Source organism: Sus scrofa, chromosome 15 (assembly GCF_000003025.6).
Source record: "Sus scrofa isolate TJ Tabasco breed Duroc chromosome 15, Sscrofa11.1, whole genome shotgun sequence".
NCBI classification, from domain to species: Eukaryota; Metazoa; Chordata; class Mammalia; order Artiodactyla; family Suidae; genus Sus; species Sus scrofa.
This window is the reverse complement of record NC_010457.5, coordinates 139,630,199-139,651,777: the sequence shown is the minus strand read 5'-3', so window position 1 is coordinate 139,651,777 and position 21,579 is coordinate 139,630,199. Positions and strand designations below refer to the sequence as shown.

Sequence of the window (21,579 nt, the reverse complement as noted above, 5' to 3'; positions counted from 1 at the left end):
CTGCCCACGCTCACCTGCGCCCGCCCTTGCAGGCTGCAGGAACTGGAGGACCAGTACCGGCGGGAGCGGGAGGAAGCCACGTACCTGCTGGAGCAGCAGAGGCTGGTGAGGGCAGCCCGCCGCCAGGCCCCTACCTGGGACCCGGGGGGCCGGGGTCCCTGCTTGCTAGCCCTATGCTTAGCTGCCGTGGCCATCGCTAGGGTGGCCGGCATCCGGGCGCCCTGGGCGGAGGGCTTCGGAGGGGCTGGTCTCTGCGTGGCGCCATAAGGCTCGCTTCTGTGCCCAGGACTACGAGAGCAAGCTGGAGGCCCTGCAGAAGCAGATGGACTCCAGGTACTACCCCGAAGTGAACGAGGAGGAAGAGGAGCCGGAGGACGAAGGTGAGGGATCCTGTCCAGGACGGAGGGGGGCAGGGCCAGGCCTCGGGCTGGGGAGGGGTCTCAGGGAGGAGGCAGGCCCCCAGGCCACTCCCGGGAGGTCAGCTGGTTGGCACCTTTGCCTTGGGGTCCCCGGCCTGTCCCCGGGAGGCAGGATTTGGGAGGCGGTGCTGCTGCGGGAAAGCGCCCGTGTTGCACGCACACGCCTGTGCAGACGTGAACTGGCTCCGGCAGGGGCGGCCTGGAGCACGAGGAGGACGCTGAGGGTGGGGGCTCCCATGCACGTGTCCTGTTCCGCCTGAGGGAGGCTGGCACTCTTCTCGGGGACAAGGTCTCTGCTCCTCACCTCGGGACCCCCTTTTAGAGCCCTCGCTTGGGCGCCACCCTGGCTGGCTTGCCCTCCTGGGGGCCTGAGCATGGCCGCAGGCAGGAGCTCACGTCCCCTCGCCTCTGGGCAGCTGGTCGGCACCTCTGTGCTGATGCGACCTTGGCCCCCCCTTGTCTAGACTCATCTACCGAGGGGGTGCGGGGCCGACCCCAGTCTGCCCTCCCGTCCCTGCCCCACTGCTGCCGCCACAGGGCTGAGCAGGTCACTGTGCTGCCCGCCCTCGCTGAGCTCCAGCTGGACTTGTGCTCGTGCTGGGGGAGCTGACGGCCTCTTTGGGGCATGAGGGTGGGCTCCCAGATGCCGGCCTTCCTGCAGTTTCCTTCTTCCTGGGCTCCCTGGACGGTTAGTGTGAAATTGGGGCCCCAAACACGGAGCCCCTGAGTCTGTGACGACCGCTTGCACGTGTCCCCACAGTCCAGTGGACAGAGCGGGAGTGTGAGCTGGCGCTGTGGGCCTTCCGGAAGTGGCGGTGGTACCAGTTCACGTCCCTGCGGGACCTGCTGTGGGGCAATGCCATCTTCCTCAAGGAGGCCAATGCCATCAGCGTGGAACTCAAGAAGAAGGTGGGCTCCTGCCGCCTGCGGCCTCGGCGGGCGGGTGTCACCCATCCTGCTTCCGGCTGGGACTTGCACCGGGATGCTCTGCCTCCTGGGGAAGGCAGGGTGGACCCCCGACCTGGACCCCTAGGAGGGTGGGCGGTTGGCGGGAGGCCCGGACTCACCGAGGGAGCCGCACAGGCAGCCGGTGAGCAGGTGGAGCTTCCTGTCCTGCAGCCGGTGGGAAGGGTCGGTGAACGGGCGTGGGACAGGCAGCCAGCTCTCTGGGAGGCGGAAGGAGGCCCTCCCAGGCCCGGCTCCACCCTCCAAGGAGCTGACAGGCGGTCATCTTCACCGACACAGGTCCAGTTCCAGTTTGTCCTCCTCACGGACACGCTGTACTCCCCACTGCCCCCGGACCTGCTGCCCCCAGAGGCCGCCAAGACCGAGAGACTCGCCCCTTCCCCCGCACCATTGTGGCCGTGGAGGTCCAGGACCAGAAGAATGGGGCCACCCACTACTGGACGCTGGAGAAACTCAGGTGCGGGGGAGGGGGCAGTGGGGGCGGGGCTGCTCCCTGGGCCGAAGCCTCGGAAGCAGAGGTGGACGCGGGATGCAGGATGCGTGATTCTGTGCAGCTATTTCTCCTGGTTTGGTTTCTTTTAAAATCAGAGGGAAAAAGGAAACAGGATGCAGCCTTATCATAGAGTCCATATTCTTCTCTCCCAGAGCGCTGATAAAGTTTGGGGCCAGGGGCGGGCGGGGTGCCAGGGGAAGGCAGGGCAGGTGGCAGCACCAGCAGGCCAGCGGAGCTCACGGGCCAGGCACGCAGGGCGCCCTCGGAGGCGCCGGGGAGGGTGCAGGAGGGCGGGGCTGGGGCCACGGGAGGACAGCCGGGTGCCCAGGTCCCCACACGCTCACCCAGACGAGGGCCTGGCTCTTCGTGTATGAAGGTGACCAGGACAGGTCTTCGCCACAGAGGAAGGTTTAACGTTGCTCAAGTTCGCCCAGAAACGAGCGGCTGCCTGCCCTGGGGGGAGGCATGGGGCCGTTGGGGGCAAAGGAGCGGGCAGAAGGCCTCGCCTTGGCCTCCGCACAGCAGGGCAGGGAGAACAGCAAGGCTGGCCGGTTAGACTCACGCTGCTGGGCCCTGGGCCGGGGCTGCCCCTAGGGACCCCGGTCCCTGCCCTGGGGCAGCCGAGGGCAGGGGAGCTGGCCTGGTGTGCGAGTTGGCGAGGGGCGGGTGGGGTAGTTTGTGTGGAGGTGGGCTCACCTGCAGGCTGTTCACTGCGTGGGGAGCCCCCCAGCCAGAGGGGCCCCCAAGATGAGAAATACAGAGTGAAAGTCCCGGCGGGCACACGCTGACACCCGCACAGACCCGCAGCTCGTCAGGCTCTTCCCCGCCCACACACCTCACACTCGGACACCCAGGCTGTCCCCTCTTGCGTGCGTCGTCCCCACGCGCACACACCCGGACACCCGCACGTTGGCGGACACTGCTGCGCCCCGCCCCCGCCTCCCACGGCCGTCCTCGGCCTTCCTGTTGCAGCGGCTCCCGCGGGGAAACTCCTGGTTTTCCCCCCAACCTGCCGGTGTAACCGCCAAACAATCTCATTTTCCACGTCCTGTCACCGCCTTCCCTTCCTCCCCACGGGCTCCCTGCCCTGATTCTCCGCGCCGAGCTTGGCCGTTCTGCGTGGGGCCGGCCCGGGGCTCCCGCTGCTCACATCTGCTGTCACCGGGGAGCTGAAGGGACTGGGTGCTGAGCGTGCGTTTAGCTGCGAGCCCCCGGCTCGGGGTGCGCTGATTTCGAGAAGCACGGAGGGTCTGTCTGGCAAACCAGCTTGATCCTGGGGTGGCCCCGAGCAGGGTGCCCCGCCTGGGCCCACGCTGACCTCCGCCCCCACAGGCAGCGCCTGGACCTGATGCGGGAGATGTACGACCGGGCGGCAGAGGTGCCCTCCAGCGTCATCGAGGACTGTGACAACGTGGTGACCGGCGGGGACCCCTTCTATGACCGCTTCCCCTGGTTCCGGCTGGTGGGCAGGTGGGCGCCTCCCTCCTTCCCCGAGCTGAGCAGAGACGGAGAGAGAGAGGGGGGAGGGGAGAAGGCGGCGGGGCGGCGAGGGGCTGGGCCCTGCCCTGACGGAGGAGGGAGCGGCCAGACGCTCTTGTCCGTCCCGACGCCCCGCCCTGGTCCTTCTTGGGGCTCAGGCCCCCGGCCATTCCTCCCGCACACCCACGGGCCCTGACCGGGGAGGGGGGTCTCAGCCTTGCCACCCACACCCACTTCGGGGTCGTGGCCACCAGGTGACACCTGTCCACGTGTGTGAATGTGAGGCTTGGCCAGGCTTTCCGGGTCACCCAGGGAGAGTAGCGGGAGTCGGGGCCGTGTCATCCCAGAGCACAGTGTCCCTGCCTGCTGTCCCCAGGCCCCTGGTCCGGGGTCTGCACTCAGTCCCCGCGCCTTGCTGGGCGGGGTGTTCTGAGGCCTCAGTGTGGCCGAGCTCTCAAGGCCCTCGCATGACCTCGGTCACACCTGGCCGGGATCATACCTGCCGGTGCCTTCCGGAACCTTCTAGAGCTTTACACGGACGCCACGTGCAGTGTCTTTCCAAGCCTGGGGCCTGGTGCACTTTGGCTCTCTTGTCTTTTAAGGCCACATTCTTGAGGGTCTGTGTGTTTGGTGTGGGTTTGAAACAGAAGCCCCGCCCCACCCCATCCTCCCCCGAGTAGCTGGCGTTAACCTCTCTCTGTCTTGTTGTACTAACCTCAGTTCAGTCGTCTCTGGCTGCAACAGCTACCCTCTTCTCAACACATGCATGAGCGAGCGCATGGCTGCTCTCACCCCCTCCCCCACCTTCTCGAGCCCCGACTCCGACGCCACCGAGCCTGCCGAGGAGCAGAGCGTGGGGGAGGAGGAGGAGGAGGAGGAGGAGGAGGAGGACCTGGAGGACGACGTCTTTCCGGAGCACGTGCTGTGCGACGGCCGGGACCCGTTTTACGACCGGCCCCCCCTGTTCAGTTTAGTAGGAAGGTTGGTGAGGTCGAGGACAGCATGCTGGGAAGGAACCAGCTCTTTTGCACAGGAGCACTGCTGCGGGCACAATTTGACCGCCATCAGGGCGTGACCCCCGGCGATCTGGGCAGCTCCCTGGACCCCGGGCAGAGGCAGGCGGAGGGGCTGGCCTCCCTGGGAAGGGAGCGAGAGGCGGGACCCGGTGATGGAGGAGGCAGGGTGCCCCGGGGCGAGGCTTCTGCGCAGTGGGACTCTTTCTGCAGAGAGGCCCCTGGGGCCCGGCAGAGTCGCCATGCGGGGCCCGAGGGGAACACTTGGCAAGGTGGGGGCGCGCATCGCTGTGCCCACCGTGAGCTGAGCAGCTCTCCTCCCTCTGCTCTCTTCCAAAAGAGGTGGAGGGAGGCTCCCGGTCCCCCTCCTTGGGAAGAGGAGCAGACCTGGAGGAGGCCATCCCGGGGACAGGAAGGAAGGGCCGGTGCTTGGGCAGTGAAAGGGCCTCCGTCTGAAGCCCTGGGGACCGCAGACCCCACCTTGCTCTGAGCCGGACTCTGGCTAAAGGGGAGGACGGTCAGTCCCACCTGACCCCCAGGCCGTCCAAGCCGGAGACGGTACACACGGCCTCGTGCCCTCACAGGAAGTGCCCTTTGCAAAGAGGAGCCAGTTTTTAAGTTTCCTGGAAGAGGAGAGAGGCCAAGGCCAGGAGGTCAAGTACAGTTTCCACCCGTGTTTTACGACCACGGAAGGGGAACCAGATGAGACAGGTGAGGGAAGGATCTAGACACCTGGCTGGAGTAGGAAGTTCAGGCCACAAGACCATTGCATTTGCACGTTTTTACGTACGTGCAAAGGCATCTGTAACGGGAGGGTGAGATTGCTTCCTCGGGCTAGGCTGATGGAAGTTTTTGGAAGTCTTGACCTTGGGGCACAAGTACTAAAGTCTGAAGACAGAGGCAGGTCCCCAGATAACAGGGTTTGCACTGGGAGCCCTTGGGTGCAGGTGACGGAGTGAAAGCCCCGCTGGTTCCTCTTGGAAGGAAGCAGGAGTTCGTGGGCGCGTCTGGGTTCATTTGGATTCGTTTTTGCTGAGAGTGGTCTGCTCCCTGCGAGCTGGGGGCTGGGCTTCCCACTCTGCCGAGCCCGAGGGGAGGTGGAGCCCCAGGGGCTGCCTCCACGCAAGCCTCTCAGAAAGCCCGGGCCGCCAGGGCCAGGGTCGCTGGGTGTCAGGCAGGCCTGGGGTCAGGGCACGGGGGAGCGAGGACCCCGGGAGAAACGGGTGTGGGCTCTCGCAGTCTCAGCCAGAAAGAGCTGGGTCCTTCCGACGTTCCCCCTCGGTGATCTGGGGTGTTGCTGAACAGCCAGACCAAACCCAGGCCTCAGGGACAGGCCAGCGCCCCACGGCGGGCCGTCTGCCGAGGGCATCCTTTGGAAACGTCCTGATCTTTGTGGTTTGGCAAGAATTGGCTTTTCCCGCGCAGCAGCTGTGCAGGCCCAGCCCCTGAGAAGGACCCCGACTCTGGTTCCCTTTTATCCTCTGGTAGCTGCTGGCTCTTTCTCTAAGCTTAAGCGAAATTGGGGCGCCCACTCTTGTCTCCCTTCGGAAAGGCTTTCCTGGCCCCAGCATGCGTCTGCACCTCACCAATCTCGTGGTTAGCGCTGCCTCCTCCCCTCCCGCCACACTCAGCCCTGGCTCTGCGCCTCTGCCGCCTCCTCTCTCCGGCGGGTTTCAGCCTGCTTCAAGGTGCCCTCTCCTCCTCCGCACAGGGCCCTGGGCAGGGGCCTCCCCTGTCCTGACCCAGGGTCAGCCCCGCCCCAGGGCGCCACTCCCTCTGGCGGTCTGGGGTCCCAGAGAACTGGGGAGGGGGTGGGCCAGCCCAGGCAGAACAAGTGGGGCTGGGACCGTTTCCCCCACTACTCCCCTGCCTGGACCGTTGCTCTCAGAAGGGGGTGGGCAGGGGAGCTGCAGAGAGAGGAGGGCAGAGGGCTGACTGTCTGGGATGGGGGGTCCCAGGGAAGGGGGACTGGCGACTGCCCCAGGGAAGTGTCCAGAACTCTGGGTGGGAAAGCACTGGCCGTCATGTCCGCGCTGCACCATCTGGGCGGGCGAGGCCGCGCCCTCCACGCCCAGCTGGGTGCAATCTGCCTGCTGAGCCGATCAGCCCCAGGCTACCAGAGAGGCTCCGGCCGCTCTGGGTGTGGCTGGTGCACGCGGCCGGCGGGGTCCTCTGGACAGGGCTGAGGCTGCTCTGGCCGCCAGGGTGGTGGGGGCTGACGTCAGGTTGTTTTGGCACCTGGAGGGCAGTGAGGGGGAGGCGCCACATCTGCACCTCGGGCCCAGCCCCTCCTCTCCCGGTGCTGCAGATCGGGTGGGCCTGGGGTCTTCCAGACCCCGCTCTCAGCCCTCGAGGCTGGTGCTGCCACTAGGGGCAGTGGCTGCTGGGCCCCAGGGGTCCCTTCTGGCTGAACGCACCCATTGGTGTCACCAAGGGGCCTGGGATCAGGGGCAGCAGGAAGGAGAGAAGCCCCAGTGAGCCTTCTGGGAGCACCGCCCCAGGGCTGCAGCCGCATCTGTGAACCCCGGGCGCCCCAGTGAGCGCAGCTGGGTGATGGAGTTCAGAAGGGATGGGAGGCCGAGGACCAGGCATCTTTCATTGTGTAACCCCAACCTCCAACCTGGGCACCTCTTCCCTGGCTGCCTCTTGTGAACGGTTTGATCCCGGGCACCGCCCTTTCCGCTGCCACAGGGGCCTGGGTTTTCTCTCCCCTCTGACAGGAGGAAGTCCTGAAAGATCACGAAAGATTTAATTGACCGCGTTAACAAGCTGTATTATTCGAGTTGGTGGGCAGTGGAGCGTGGTGTCCACGTGGTCGGGGGCTGCCTAGGAGCCAGCCTGGAGCGGGGGTGGGGGGAGGTATCACACCGGCCACTTCCTTAAGGTCCTGGAGGCCCCGTCTCTTCATCTGTGGGCTGGGCGCTGTGCTGTCTTAGCTCTCAGGCACTGTCTTTGTGCCCCTGGGAAAGACAGCACTGGCCTCAGTGCTCAGATGGGGGTGGAGGAGGCGCAGGTGCACGTCTCGCCCCCGGGGGTTTGGGGCTCAGTGCTGGACCCCGGGGAGCTCGGAGGGCAGGTTCGGATGGTGTCGTCATCGGGGTTTTCTGTCTTCCGGGCTGCCAGTGGGATGTTTGAGCCTTAGAACACGAGAGGCACAGTCCCCACCTAATGTGAGGGACCCTCAGATCTGTGGCAGAAAGAGCCCCCTGGGAGACCTCAGTAGGTTTCGAGCAGGGCTCATGGAGCAGCGAGGCCGTGTGGGGAGCCTGGGAGGGACCTCCCTGCCGTGGCCTCATCTCTGACCTGGGCTGGGCCTGGGCCCCTCCTCAGCTCTCCTCTCTGTGCAGTGCCTGGGCCTTCCTCTGCCCGGCCTTTGCGGAGGCGAGAGGGAGAGTGGGGGTGGGCTCAGAAAGGGGAGCAACCCCCTGCCGCCGGCAGAGGTGGTCCCCGAGAGCTCGGAGCTTGGTGGGTCTCCCCCCGGGTGCTGTCAGTGGCTGTTGGGCACTCGAAGCCAGCCCCTGCGTCATTGCCCCCTGGGGGGAAGGGCAGGGGGGCGGGCTGGGTGGCCCTGGAGAACCCTTCAACTCTCTCTGTGCCTGGCACCATGTCCTCACCCAGCCCACAACCAGAGGTGTCCCCCCCACCCCACCCCCGAGGGCCCTCAGGATTCCCTGCAGGGAAGGTGGCCAGGCTGCGGGCCCTGCCTGTGTGCCTGGGGCTCCTGGGAGCTTCCTCAGTGCCTCCTGCCTGGCGCCGGCAGGCTTTCTCTGGCGGGGGTGGTGCTGGGAAGAGGCCCTGCCTGGGGAGGGCAGGTGCTGACTCCATCCTGCAGCTTGGAGCCATCCTGCCTGGTGCCCTTGGCTCTCTCAGGCTTGGGGCCCCGCCCAGCCAAGGGCACAGGCCTCCGGGAGAAGCAGAGCAGGGTCTGCGCCTGTTCCCACAGCCCAAGTCCCAGGACCCTCCGTTTCCCCTTTTGGGCCTTAGGGCTTTGCTTGTGTCCTGTCAGCCCTCCTCCCACCCCAATTTCAGTCACAGGCCCTTGGCCCAGGTACCCGTAAGGGAAGGGCACCACCGTCCCCTCCCGAGGCTCGTGTGGGGAGAAGGTGCCCTCTGCAGCTCTGGCGAGGGCTTCGGCTCTCTGGGCCCCGGCATCCTCTTGGGGCCAAGGCCGGGGCTGGCTTCTGCTTGCCTCAGTGGGTGGTCGGGGCGTCGGAGCCCCAGCCCTCCCTCCTGCCAGTGGGCAGATGCCCCATCCGCCCATACTGCTTCAAAGAGGCCTCAGAAAGAGGGGCTCTGGGGCATCCTCGAGCCAGTGCTGTGCTGGGAGAAGGGGCTTCCTCTTGTCCCAGGAGGGCAGCCCCGGGAGGTGGCACACCCTTCCCCCTGGCCGGGACCTGCCAGCCTGGCACGGGGCACGGGGTGCTCAGATGGCAAGAGGCAACCAACAGAGATAGACCTGCTGGTAAATTCTGACAAACAGAGCCATGGGGACGTGGGAGGCTGGGCGCGGAGCTGAGAACCAGGCTGTGCGCCGTGGCGGGAGCAGAGGCCAGGGCCCGTGAGGCCAGAGCAGGGCTGAGCCGTGTGGCCAGGGCTGAGAGCGGGCCTGGATGCAGAGAGCTTGGACACCACGGGGGTGGGGTCTGGCCGCGCCTCATGTCCCCTCTGGCTGCTGTGGGGGCCATAGGGAAAGCGGGAGGGAGCCTGGGCAATGGCTGGCTGAGTGGATTTCAGAGAGACTTTTGTGGCAGAACTGTTAGATTTGAGACCAGAGCCAGGACAGAGCTCAGATTTCTGACTTGCAGGGGAGGGCGGTTGTGGCAAGACCGGGAGCCCACCTGAGGGGAACACCAGGGCCTGGCATCAGGATGCCGGGGAACGGCCCTTCCCTGTGCTTTCGGCCACAGGGGGTCCAGAGCGGGGACCCTGGAGCTTGTGGTGTGGGTGACACCCTCAGCTCGGTCTGGGCTAGGGGCAGGGACAGGAGAATGCCTCTCCTCTCGTCCTCCCAGCTCCGCCCAGCCGTGCCCCTGGCAGTCTCACCCCTGCCTGCCCGCCCCACCCCAACCCTGGCTGAGGCCCTGGGCCTCCCTCTGCCCATGTGTTACACTCCCCAACTTCTCTAGCAGACTGTGTTCAAATCCTGCCCAAGCTGTGCCCTGCCCCCCAGCACCCCCCTTCCCAGGAGCTCAGGGCTGCGAGGCCACGCCTCTGAGCTGGAGGGGAGGGCAGAGCTTGAGAGGAGGGTGCCCCCGAATGGCGGGAGCTGTGCTCCCATCACCCAGCTGGGCAGCACAGGGTCTTCCAGGTCCTCTCTGCCCTCAGCCGCTCGTGTGACTGTTGCATGTTGGCCAGCTCAGCACTGGGACGACACGGCCTCTGGCCTGTCCTGACACTGGCTGGGTGCATAGCTGAGCTGCCCGGGAAGGGCTCTGGGTGCCCTTTGGGAGCTGATGGGGGCACACGCCAGGCAGTGCGGCGGTATCTGGGGTGTCTTTGGGCCCTGGGCAGGGGCGTCTCCGCTGGCATCGCGGAGCTCCTGCCCCTGGTGTTCCTGGAGGGGCTCAGAGGGAATTGTGAGCTGTGTTCCACCGGCCGAGACCCTCTGTGGGGTCCTCAAGCGTCAGGGACCACCGGGAAATAGGCAGGAGCTGGGGGGGCTGCTGGGCATCTGCGCCAGTGTGAGGGTCGTAGCCGGGCCAGGCGGGTCCCCAGGTCCTCCTCCTTGAAGCAGGCTGAACCCTCCCTCCTCGGCCGTCCTGCTCGGACCGCGGGCCTCTCCCTGTGCCCCGCCCTCCTCACCGCTTCCTCTGCTCCCGCAGCGCCCACCGCCCTCTGCCTCTGTCCCTCCGCCTCCTCCTGTCTCCTCCGTGGCCGTGGACCCTCCCCCTCCCCTGGCGCAGCCCCCTGCCTGCCCGCCCTCCCGGCTGCTTGCTGCCCTGGCTGCCTCGCTTCGCTCTGCTTTGCAGTGTTGTGTCGTGAGCCCGGCCATGCCGCTGCCGCCACCCCTCACCACGGGGTGGCCCTGACTGCGGCCTCTGCCCCCCCAGGGCCTTCGTGTACCTGAGCAACCTGCTGTACCCTGTGCCCCTGGTGCACCGAGTGGCCATCGTCAGCGAGAAGGGCGAGGTGAAGGGCTTTCTCCGCGTGGCCGTCCAGGCCATCTCAGGTGCGTGTGGGGCACCCGGGGCTGGCTCTGTCCCTTCACCAACGGGACCCCTGGGTAGGGAGACCTCTGTGGGCCTCGCCCAGTGGTCAATGTGCTGCCAGCCCCCAGCCTCCTCTGTTTCTCTGCCCCACCCCAGGGGGTGCAGAGGGGGCCTTGGGGAGAAGCCCCAGCTGCCCGGCTCTTGGCTCCAGTCTTCTGGACTCTTCCTGGTTGGCCGGGGCCTCCGGGGCCATGCAGGCCGAGCCCAGGGCTGTCTGAGCCCACTTTGGCTCCGGTCCCCCTAGCAGGCAGCCCCAGCTGGACCCTCAGACACAGCCTGGCGCAGAACTACCCTTTGTGGGTTCCCCGCCACTGCCGTCTCAGCCCCAAGACGGGAGTGTAGCCCTCTAGCCGTTGGCTCCCTGTGCTGTCCCCCGCACCCCCGGAGCCTCTGCTGACTTGCCAGCACTGCCCCCTTCGGACCCTTGGCTCCCAGTGCTGTCCTGCCTCCCCGGAGGCGGAAGACCCCGCCTGTGCCGCGGGCCTGGTGGTACATCACCACGGAGGCAGACACCCTCGTGCTGCCCGCTCACCCGCCTGGCCCCTGCGCGGGCCCCGGGGCAGGCAGCCCCAGGACGCCCTGGAGCCCAGGTTTGCTCCCTTGAAACTGGCACCCTTTTGAAGCTTATGCTGACAGTGTGTGGAGGGTGGCAGGAGGACACAGACGGGGGCAGCTGCAGGCTGGAGGCCTGGCGCGCACACGCTTCTCTGCCTTGAGGTCCCCTGGTGCCTCCGCAGGATCACAGCCTCCCTCTCTATGGCTCGGCAGCCCGGGGAACCTGGGGGCGAGGACAGGCAGGATAGCGTGTGGGCTGCAGGGTGGCTCAAGGCCGAGAGAGGGCTGCGACCCCACGCCAGCTGTCTGGTCCCCTCTGCCCGGACACCTTGGGTGGTCTTGGTTCCACCCTCAGGACCCCGTGCCAAATTCTTACTATCCCATAGCTCCACAGACTTGTCACAGCATCTCCCAGGCATGTCACCGTGGTGCTGAGCACAGGGACCCTGGGGTGGGGAGGGAGGGTGGCTCTAGGGCAGAGTCCGGTGACAGGGATGCTGGGAAACGGCAGTGCCTCCGTCATCCCTCAGGGGCCCTGTCCACCCTGGGCTCTCCCTTGGCCCTTCCCCTCTGGCCCAGGCCCTGTTGAGCGGGTCCTGCCGAGAAGGCGGCCGTCCGTGTTTGGGCTGCATCTGACATTCCCCGCCTAGTGGCTGTAGCGGAGGAGAGGGAACTCCAAGGGCCCCGGAAGCCTGCCTTAGTGGCCTCCGAGGTCACACCTGCTCCCACCCCTGCCACGGCCCAGGTCAGCTCTCCCGACACAGAGCCTTACTGTGCACAGGCGCTGGTGGGACAGAGCTCCAGGGGCTTGGGCAGCCAGGGCGGAGAGCAGGTGCTCTTAGCACCCCCAAGGCCCCAGAGCGAGGGTCAGAGCCCCCTGGGGTCTGTGAAACCTCCTGGGGTGGCATCTAGCTGGAGCGACTGGGGCTGGGGAGGCTGTGGAAAGCCAGACCTGGTGGTCCTTCCAGCAGCAGAAAGGTTTGGGTTTTGTTCCAAGCACAGTGGGGAGCCCAGAGCGAGTGAAGGAGGGGCGTGAGGGTGGGGTGCTGAGTGTCCAGTGGGTGATGGCGGTGGCTGAGGGGCAGCCGAGCTTCCAGGTGAAACCAGGAGGCCCTGGGGGGGCGGGCTCTGTGGAGGTGAAGAAGGGTCGGGACTGGTTCCGCTGGAGCGTCGGGGGGGCGGGGGCAGGACTTGGGGAGGGGGGCAGGGGGTGGCAGTTTGGCTTTGAAAATGAGCTTGTGTCCTCGGTCAGGGCAGGCTGTGCCGAGGACGTGGCTGCCACGGGGCCCGGGGCAGCACAGGCTGCTGGTCAGTGTGCCCAGGACGGTGCCCTGGTGGTTCTGGAGCCAGGCGGCAATGACAGAGATCCCCTGAGTGAGCCAGAGCCCGTCCTGGGTGCCTTCCCTGCACCCAGAGGCTATGCCTGGCCCTGCCACTCCCACCTGGGGACAGGCTGGGCCCGGACCATCGGCTCCGTTCCCGTTTCAGCCGATGAAGAGGCCCCTGATTACGGCTCCGGCGTCCGCCAGTCGGGAACCGCCAAAATCTCCTTCGACGACCAGCATTTCGAGAAGGTATCCCCGAGGGTGGCACGGCCGTAGACACCAACAGACAGGCCTCTGGGTCGGCTGTGGGCTCAGGCGCCTCTCTTCCCAAGCCCTGAGCCCGCAGGGGCCCGTCCCTCCCTGTCCGACTTGCCCTCACTCACCGGGTCTGTCTCCCCGCCGCCGCCGCCGGCATCTCGGGGATCTTGAACCTGCTTTCCCCGGGGGGCCATGGGCCCAGGCAGGGGCCCTAGAGCAGGTGCGCCACGAGCTTCCAGGACATCACGACGCCTCCCCACATCCCAGACAGTCCCCGCAGCAGGTGCTGCCCCTCCTCCAGGCCTCATTGGAAGGGACAGGACCAGGCTCCCCCTTCCGCTCTCAGGAGAGCCTTGGGGGTGGGGGCCCCCCTCAGCGTCCCTTAGACTGGCGGCTCCTCCTCTCCTCCTCAGGCTCTTCCATAGCCTGACCCCACCCGGCCTCCCGACCTAGAACTTCAGTGCTCCCGAGGCCTTGAGCCCAGGGCCCCCGGAAGCGTCCCTCCTGGAGGAGCCATCAAGCTGGGGGTGCACAGGAGGGCAGAGGGTAGGGGCACAGAGAGGCCACTGGTGGGGGTACCTGACACGGCCCCTAAAGCCCCAGGGAGAGACTCCCCCAGTCCTCCCACCGGGAGGGGGGCTGAGGGAGGGGTCCTGGCTGGGGGGCAGAGAGCAGAACTGAAGCTTCTAGACAGTTCCCCCCTTTCCTTCCCCCTTTGTCGACGGGAGGGGTCATGACAGCATGGAAAGCCGCGGCCTGGGGTGCGGCCCCGCCCTTGGCAGGACTGGCCTGGCAGGAGGCTCCAGGCTTCTCCGCGCTCTGACTCTGGTCTCCTGCTCACGCAGTTCCAGTCCGAGTCCTGCCCGGGGGCGGGGATGTCCCGCTCGGGGGCCTCCCAGGAGGAGCTGCGCATCGTGGAAGGTCAGGGCCAGGGCGCAGATGCCGGGCCCTCGGCCGATGAGGTCAACAACAACACCTGCTCAGGTGGGTCCCCACGGCTGCCCGGACGCGCTCTGGGACGTGGCCTCTGGCCCCGAGAGGGCCTGGAGGTCGCACTGCCTCTCAGCCCGGCCCAAGTGGGGAGGACCAGCCCCTGAGCCCTGGCTCTAGCCCCCTTGGGTCCTGCCATGCCCCTTTGCCCTTGGCTCCCAGCAGCGGTGACCCCAGAGGGCCTCCTGGACAGCCCGGAGAAGGCCACCCTGGACGGGCCCCTGGACGCCGCCCTGGACCACCTTGGCCTGGGCAGCACCTTCACCTTCCGAGTGACCGTCCTGCAGGCGTCAAGCATCTCGGCCGAATATGCTGACATCTTCTGCCAGTTCAAGTGAGCCTCGCACCCGGGCCAGGCTGTGCGGGTGGGCCTGGTGACGCCCTGGAGGCCGTGGGCCCCGTCCCCAGTCCCCCCAGCTGCCCAGCGCTCCTCCTGATTCACAGCTTCATCCATCGCCACGACGAGGCCTTCTCTACGGAGCCCCTGAAGAACACGGGGAGGGGCCCTCCGCTCGGCTTCTACCACGTCCAGAATGTACGTCCTCAGACCCCCCCGCCCCCAGGGATCGGCCTCTCCTGGGTCTCTGGCGTCGTGCGGCCTCCCGGAAACACCCGCGTGTCCTTCCTTCTCTCCGCGTTGCTTCTCCCTCTTCTGCGCCCCAGGCTGGGCTGCGCGTGAGGGCGGGGCCTGTGGCTGTCGCTGGGCGGTGGGGGCCTTGGGGGGTTTAAGACCCCGGGGGCGAGGGCAGACCAGAACCCCGAAAGCCCCCCGCCGCGTGCCTCGGGCAGATGTGGACGTGGAGCGTCTCGGGGGGCTGGGCTTTGCGCCGAGGCCGGGGTGCCTGGTGCCGGGAACGAGGCAGGAGGCAGGCCCCCGAGGGCTGCAGGGTGCCGGGGCCGAAGCCGCAGCGGCCAGAAAGCTCCAGGCCGGCAGTGTCTCAGGGTCAGGCGAGCAGGGGGCTTTCTGGTGCGAGGCTGGGAGACGAGCCCTGATGAAACGCGCCCGGTAACGAGGCCGCAAGCGCCAGGCCAGGGAGTGTGCGTGACTAGAGCGGCCCCACGCGTGGGTGTGTGGCCTGAGCAGTCACGGAGGCCTTGCTCACAAGGGCCCTGCCGCCCACGGCCTGCCCTGACCCTTGGGAGGGGCCCCCCTTGCGCCAGGGAGCGAGGCCAGGTCCGAGGTGCACTTGGTGGGCTCCTTCCCCGCTGCCCTAACCGAGCCCGCAGCCCGGGCGCCTCAGCCGCGGGGCGTTGCCGCCTCTCAGCTGTGGAGGCCGGGCATCCGGAGGGCAGGGCTGTGCCCTCCGAGGCCGCGAAGGAGACTCTGTCCCTGTCCCTCTCCCTGTGTGCTCACACCCCCCTCCCTCTGTGTGTGCCTCTGCCCGCATGTCCCGTTCGCACGAGGACGCCGGTCCGGGCCCCACACCAGTAACAGTGACCTAATTCTAACACGCTCACCTTGTGAAAGCCCTGTCTCCAAACACGCGTGCTGGGGCTGGGACGTGAGCGTGTGCACTGGGGGGCACGATTCAACCACACGCTGGGCGGGTGGCGAGGGCCCTGGGAGGGTCAGACCAGCCACGGCGGCCCCTCCTCCACCTCTGAGCTCTGAAGGCAGCTGAGCCAGGTGGCCCCAGGGCGGCCGCCCGGCAGGCTGTCCACCGGCCGTGTGCCGAGAGGAAGGGGCGGGCTGGACAGGCCACCGCGAGGGCCGCCGCCCCGTGGTGAGCAGAGGTCGCCTGGTCTGGGGGTTCCGACCCGGACCTGGGGTGCTGGGTTCTCCGTGGGAGCTGAGCACTCACGCCGGTGACCCTCCTCCCTCCCCGGGCTGCGTGGTGTGGCCACCCCCTGCCAGATCGCGGTGGAGGTGACCCGGTCCTTCATCGAGTACATCAAGAGCCAGCCCATCGTCTTTGAGGTCTTCGGCCACTACCAGCAGCACCCGTTCCCGCCCCTGTGCAAGGACGTGCTCAGGTCAGCTGTCGGGGGGCGTGGGGAGGACGTGTCTAGGGCGCTGTGGGGGGTGTTGGGGGGCACGTGCTCAGGTCAGCTGCCTCTCCACCCTCCGGCCAGCAGGGCCAGCCCCCGCCCCCGATGGGTCTGGCGTGGCAGCTGCAGAGCCCAGCGCCTCGGCGCCCACCTCCCCGCCTGTGGGTCTGAGCCGCCTCCGGCCTAAGCAGGGCTTCCCACTGCGAGGACCTGGGCTCCGCTGGGCGTGTCCTGAGGCCGCGGAAGCCTGGCGCTGGGCCCGAGGAGGCCAGGGCCGCCTGCGGGGAGCCGGCTTCTGCTGCCTGCCAAGAACTCGGGTGAAGGGGCCCACCGTTCCGCTCCCAGGTCCTCCCACTGGGACCGAAGGAGGGACATTTTTCCTGCTCTCTTGTGGCAACGACCAGCCAGGGGCGCAGAGGGTGGGTCGGCTGTGTCCCCTCTGGGGCCACCCCGCCACCCAGAGTGTGGGGAGAACAGCAGGAAGACGCCAGGGGTGGGACCCTCTGTTGCACCTCCGTCTCCCCCTTGGCCGCCACGCAGGACACAGAGCGAGGCCCCCGGGAGTCAGGGAAAGAGAAGGGCCCAGGAAGGAGAGGGTGGTGGCGCGTGGCCCCGGAGCCTCGTCTGCCCCTGGGAGCGCCGGGGGCTCCATCCTAGGAGCCCTGCGCAGTCAGGGCCTGACCTCGCCCCAGCTCGTGGCTTTGTGGAGCCTCCCGGGCTGGGGGCCTGGGGTCCCCAGGAGCCCTCCTCCGCCTCCGAGCTGGTGGAGAGCCAGGCCCTGTGGGAGGGAAGGAGGCAGGCCCGGCACGGGGTCGGCGCACTGTGGGCTGCTCTCTGCCGTTCCCTGCCCTCGTCCCCGGCTCCCTCAGCTCAGGGTCCGGCAGACGCCGGCCCCCAGGTCGCCTCACGCTGGCACGTCTGTCTCCACAGCCCGCTGAGGCCCTCACGCCGCCATTTCCCGCGGGTCATGCCTCTGTCCAAGCCAGGTAGGCGGGGCTCTGGCCTGTGCCCCTGGGTGACAGGGGCCCCGGGGGGGTGCCCTCGGCAGCAGAGCGCTGGTTGGGTGGTGGGTCTGTCCTCTCCCAGCCTCCTGGGGCCAATCTCCCCCGGCTGGGCCTCATGGGGCCCCCTACTGGGGAGGAGCACGAGGTGAAGGCATAGGGACCTCTCGGATGTCCTTTACCCTTCGGCGTGCGCAGGGCAGCAGGGCGGTGGTCGGGGGTGCCTGCCCGGAGCAGGCCGTGACAGGGCTGGGCACTTCAGCGAGACCTGGGCCGTCTGGGCTGACCTGTGGAATGGATGAGGGCTGGGGGCAAAAGGCACAGCAGGAACCTGGCTCACGGGAAGCTGGGGCCGGAGGCGGGACACGTGTTGGGGTCCCTGGAGGAAGCACATTGGGCAGGGCGCTCGCCTGGAGCCCGGAGCCCTGCCTCTGGGGGTGGGTGGGCGGTGGAGAAGCTCTCGAGACTAGCTGGGTTTCAGTGGAAGAGGTTGTAGGGTTTTTCCTGCTGTCAAGACAAAAGCTAACGCCCAGGGACACGGGTGGCGGAAGGTCGGAGAGTCAGTGCAGGGGCTGGCGGTGCGGTCGAGGCCCCTCGTAGCCCAGGAAGCCGCCTCGAGGTAGGGGATGGGCACCGTCCCGGGCACGGTGTCTGAGAAGGCGGGACCTGTGAGGAGCTGCTTCCGGGCTGTGCCTGTGATGACCCTGGCACCCCCGGCCTGCTGGGAGGAGCAGGGTCAGCCCCACTCTCCAGGTCCCCGTAAGGTGGCATCTGCAGGCTGCAGGCACTGCAGGGGTGGCGGCACGCACACCAGCCCCTCCAGGTCTGCCGACACTTGTTGATGTTAATCCTGGCATCCGTGCTGGTCTGAGGGTTGGCACTGCGTGTTCCCTGCGCGGTCTGGGAAGACTCTTAGACCCACATTGGTAGGCGAAGCAGTGGGGCTCCGGTGGGATTTGATAGAGGAGTGGCCCTGGGGTGTGGGGCCTGTTGGTCAGGAGCTGCCCACGGGCGGAGGGCTGTGGGAGCTGAGGGGCAGGGCCTCTCTGTGCTGGAGGCAGGTGCTTGGGCCGTGCAGTGGGCTGCAGCTGAGGGGGCTGTAGCAGAGGGGTCCTGCGCAGGTCGTGGGGCTCCCTCTGCCCTGCTGGTTCTGGGGGGTCTCAAGCCGCTGCTCTCGTCCGAGGCCTGTGGCTCCTCCCACCTGGGCACGGAGAAGCCAGCCGTCCCAGCTGTTCCGCAGGGTGGTTGCTGAGGCCTGTCTGTGCCCAGAGCCGGGCATTCCTGGGGTGCGGGGTGGGGTCCACGGCTGTTTTTCTCAGAGGGAGCTGCCCCTGTGCTTCTGAGGCGCCCCCTCCCTGGCCTCCCTGAGCGTGCCCTCAGCGCTCCGCGAGTCCGCCTCCAGTCCCTGCTTCTCCCTTGTCGCCCCCCAGTGCCCGCCACCAAGCTCAGCGCACTGACACGGCACTGCCCGGGACCCTGCCACTGCAAGTACGACCTGCTGGTCTACTTCGAGATCTGCGAGCTGGAGGCCAATGGCGAGTGCGTCCCAACGCCCTGCTGCCCGTGCTGGGGGTGGGCCGGGGCCCCCGGCGCTGTGGTGCAGGGAGGGCCCTGGGACAGATCCAGGCGGCACACGGTGGGCTTCCTGGCCCGGTTGACGCTGGTCTCGTGGCCTGGGCCAGCCCCCCTCCGCCGCAGGGGGCCGCTGAGGTTCTCCTGTTCTCTCCCCTCCGCTCCTGGGGGCCGCGTGTCTGCAGTGGGCAGGCCTCACCCGGCTCCTCTCTCTCCCAGTTACATCCCGGCAGTGGTGGACCATCGCGGCGGGATGCCGTGCATGGGGACCTTCCTGCTCCACCAGGTGCAACGCCTTGCCTGCCCTCACCCGCCTCCAGCCCCCACCCCCCGCCTGGCCGCCTGCCGCCTGACCATGTCCTCTCTCTTGGGGCCTGGCAGGGCATCCAGAGGCGGATAACCGTGACACTGCTGCATGAGACAGGCAGCCACATCCACTGGAAGGAAGTGCGAGAGCTGGTCGTGGGTGAGTGAACCCGCCTTGGGGGTGGGGGCTGGGTTGGTGGGAAGAACCAGAGCTCCCCTCCCCTCCCCTCAGCCCCTGGTCGGACGCCTGAGTTCCGACCACAGCTCTGACTGTGGCTAAGTCACATCCCCTCTCGGCGCCTCAGCCCCCTCCTGAAGAGAAGAGCTTGGACCCAGACGTGGTTCCACACTTCCGTCCAGTTACTGTAGTAACTTGCCAGGGCTGCTGTAGCAAAGCGCCGCAGGCCGGGGGTTTGAAACCAAAGCAATGGGCCCTCTCACAGTGCTGGAGCCAAGCGCCCTGACGAAGGTCGGCGGGGCCACGCGCCCTCTGAAACCTCAGGGGAGGGGCCGTCCTGACCTCTCCCAGCTTCTGGGGTGTGCGGGGACTCCCGCTTACAGACTCCAGTCCCCACCTTCAGGAGGCCTAGGTGCTCAGGTGGGGGCCACCCAGCTCCAGCATCTCCCCTCCTCACTTCTGCCAACCGGCGGTTCCTAAAGAGGGTCCCATTCTGAGGTTCCGGGGTCAGGACTGCAGCAGGTCTACTTTGGGCGACACAGTTCAGCTGGCACAGGTCACCAGCACCTTCGATGCTTTCCTTCTGTGACCTCGTGTCATCTATTAGCAGTGCTTCCTCTGCTGATTCTCCATAAAGAATTCGTCTGCCCCATTTCCACTCAAAGACAGGGACAAGCGTCCCTCGGAGAACCCACCTCAGACACCTCTGGCCAGGGGACATCAGCTCAAGGCAGTGTCCCTGGGGCTTGTAGGGGGTTCTGAGGGTATAGTAGCAGGGATGTGACAAGGGACCCATCATCCTGCACCCCAAAGTGCAGGGCTGTGCGCAGGGAGGTTCTGGGGCCCGACGACAGATGCTTTTATTTTAGACATTTAGTGTCTGTTTTCACACCGATCAGCAAAGGGTAGAACAACCACACACACCCCCGTTTCAGATATTCTTTAGGGCAAATCTAAAAGCCGCATCAGGCGTTCCCACCGAGGCACAGTGGGTTAAGAATCCAACTGCAGGAGTTCCCATTGTGGCTCAGTGGGTTAAGAACTCAACTAGTATCCGTGAGGACACAAGTTTGATCCCTGGCCCCAGGCAGTGGATTAAGGATCTGGCGATGCTGTGAGCTACGGTGTAGGTTGCAGATGTGGCTCAGATCTGGTGTTGCTATGGCTGTGGCGTAGGCCAGCAGCTGTAGCTCTCAATTTGACCCCTAGCCTGGGAACCACCGTATGCCAAGTGTGTGGCCCTAAAAAAAAGAAAAAACCAACTGCAGATGCTCAGGTCCCTGCAGAGGCTCGGGTTCAATTCCCGGCCCAGTGCAGCAGGTTAAAGGATCCGGCATTGCCACAGCTACAGTGTAGGTTGCAGCTGGGCTCAGATTCAGTCCCTGGCCCAGGAACTTCCATAAGCTGCAGCCATAAAAATAAATAAATGAATAAACATGAAAGCTGCATCAATTTAAAGAGGAAGGAAGCTGGCTTACAGACCTCCCACGCCCCAGTGGGGAAGGATCCCCGGCGTGGGGCAGTGCCACCTTCACCCCAAGCCTGTTCGCCCAGAGGGGGTCTGCACCACACTCCGGCCTGGCTCAGGCCTGGGAGAGGGCGAGGAGCACCCCCCAGCGCCATACCCCGTCACTCTCAATCTTCGGCGGTGGCGGCACCCAGTGTCTGCACAGAGGCTGCACCCTCGTGGGCCGTGGGGAGCTAGGCCTTGGTCCCAGGACCCCAGCTTTCTTCCCCCGACCCTCCCGGAGTGTTTGCCCACGTGTGGGAGGGCATGAGGGTGCTACTGAATGGACGAGGTGCTGGCACGAACACCAAGCCCCCCTCGGGCTAAGGGGCTTGGGCTGTGTAAAGCTCACAGATGCCGTGGACGTCTCGGCCTGACCCGGGGCGCCATGGGCATCCGCTCCGCCGGCAGAGCTCCTGGTTGGGCTCTGAGCCGACAGAGTCCCTCTGAAGAGCCTCCACCGAAGCATGCACCCCAGGGGTGAGGCGGGGTGGGGCTGGCCTGCTCTTCCTGCAGCTGAGGCCTCCCCAGCAGCGGACTGGTGGCAGTCCACCCCTCAGCCCCCAGCCACGGGGACACGCTGCTCGAGCCCGGCCCAGCCCCAGCAGGCACTTCTCAGGAAACCCACACCTGCCTCCTCCCAGAAGTCGCATGTTGAGAGAAGGTTCCAGGAAGTGGACTGGGCAGCTCCAGCAGGTGGACACGGAATTCTGGCCTAGTGCTGGGTTTTACTGCTTTCCGTACATGAGGGAGAAGGAAGGCCCGGTGACTCCTTTCTGGTTTAACAAAGAAAACTCAGTATTTGTTTATTCCTTGAGGAAGCAGAGCAGTCGTTTTAATCATCACCACCAGAGCAAGAAGTTGTTGCTATTATTGTTGTTATTTGGCCACACTCACAGCATACAGACCTTCCTGGGCCAGGGATCGAATCTGAGCTGCAGCTGTGACCTACGCCAACTCCTTAACCCACAGTGGCACAGTGGGAACTCCAGAGCAAGAAATTACTCACGAAGCCACCAGGCAGCAGTCCTGACTCTCAGTGGTTCTGGGGCTTTGACAGACAGAGCCGCCCCCCGCCCCCGGCACCTTAGGGGCTCTGCTGGAAATGCCACTTGCAAGGAGCGACTTATGCCACAGACAGTTTTTTTTTCTTTTTTCCTTTCTCTCTCTCTTTTTCTTTTTTGCTTTTCAGGGCCACACCTGCAGCACATGCAAGTTCCCAGGCTAGGGGTTGAATCGGAGCTGTAGCTGCCGTTCTGCAATGCAAAGTGGGATCCGAGCCACATCTGTGACCTACCCGATGCAGCACCAGCCCTTAA

General features: G+C 66.3%; 1 protein-coding gene across 1 annotated transcript in view; it reads left to right on the top strand.

Annotated features, from left to right (window-relative positions):
* KIF1A (kinesin family member 1A) overlaps positions 1–21,579 on the top strand; it is an 84,218-nt gene that overhangs the window by 43,064 nt on the left and 19,575 nt on the right. Inside the window, 17 exon segments of the mRNA XM_021074861.1 lie at positions 33–105; positions 287–380; positions 1,180–1,328; positions 1,665–1,740; positions 1,743–1,842; positions 3,211–3,348; positions 4,078–4,338; positions 10,421–10,539; positions 12,623–12,708; positions 13,563–13,701; positions 13,873–14,041; positions 14,152–14,242; positions 15,563–15,681; positions 16,627–16,682; positions 18,128–18,236; positions 18,489–18,555; positions 18,651–18,735. Coding sequence (XP_020930520.1) covers positions 33–105; positions 287–380; positions 1,180–1,328; positions 1,665–1,740; positions 1,743–1,842; positions 3,211–3,348; positions 4,078–4,338; positions 10,421–10,539; positions 12,623–12,708; positions 13,563–13,701; positions 13,873–14,041; positions 14,152–14,242; positions 15,563–15,681; positions 16,627–16,682; positions 18,128–18,236; positions 18,489–18,555; positions 18,651–18,735 — 1,931 coding nt within the window.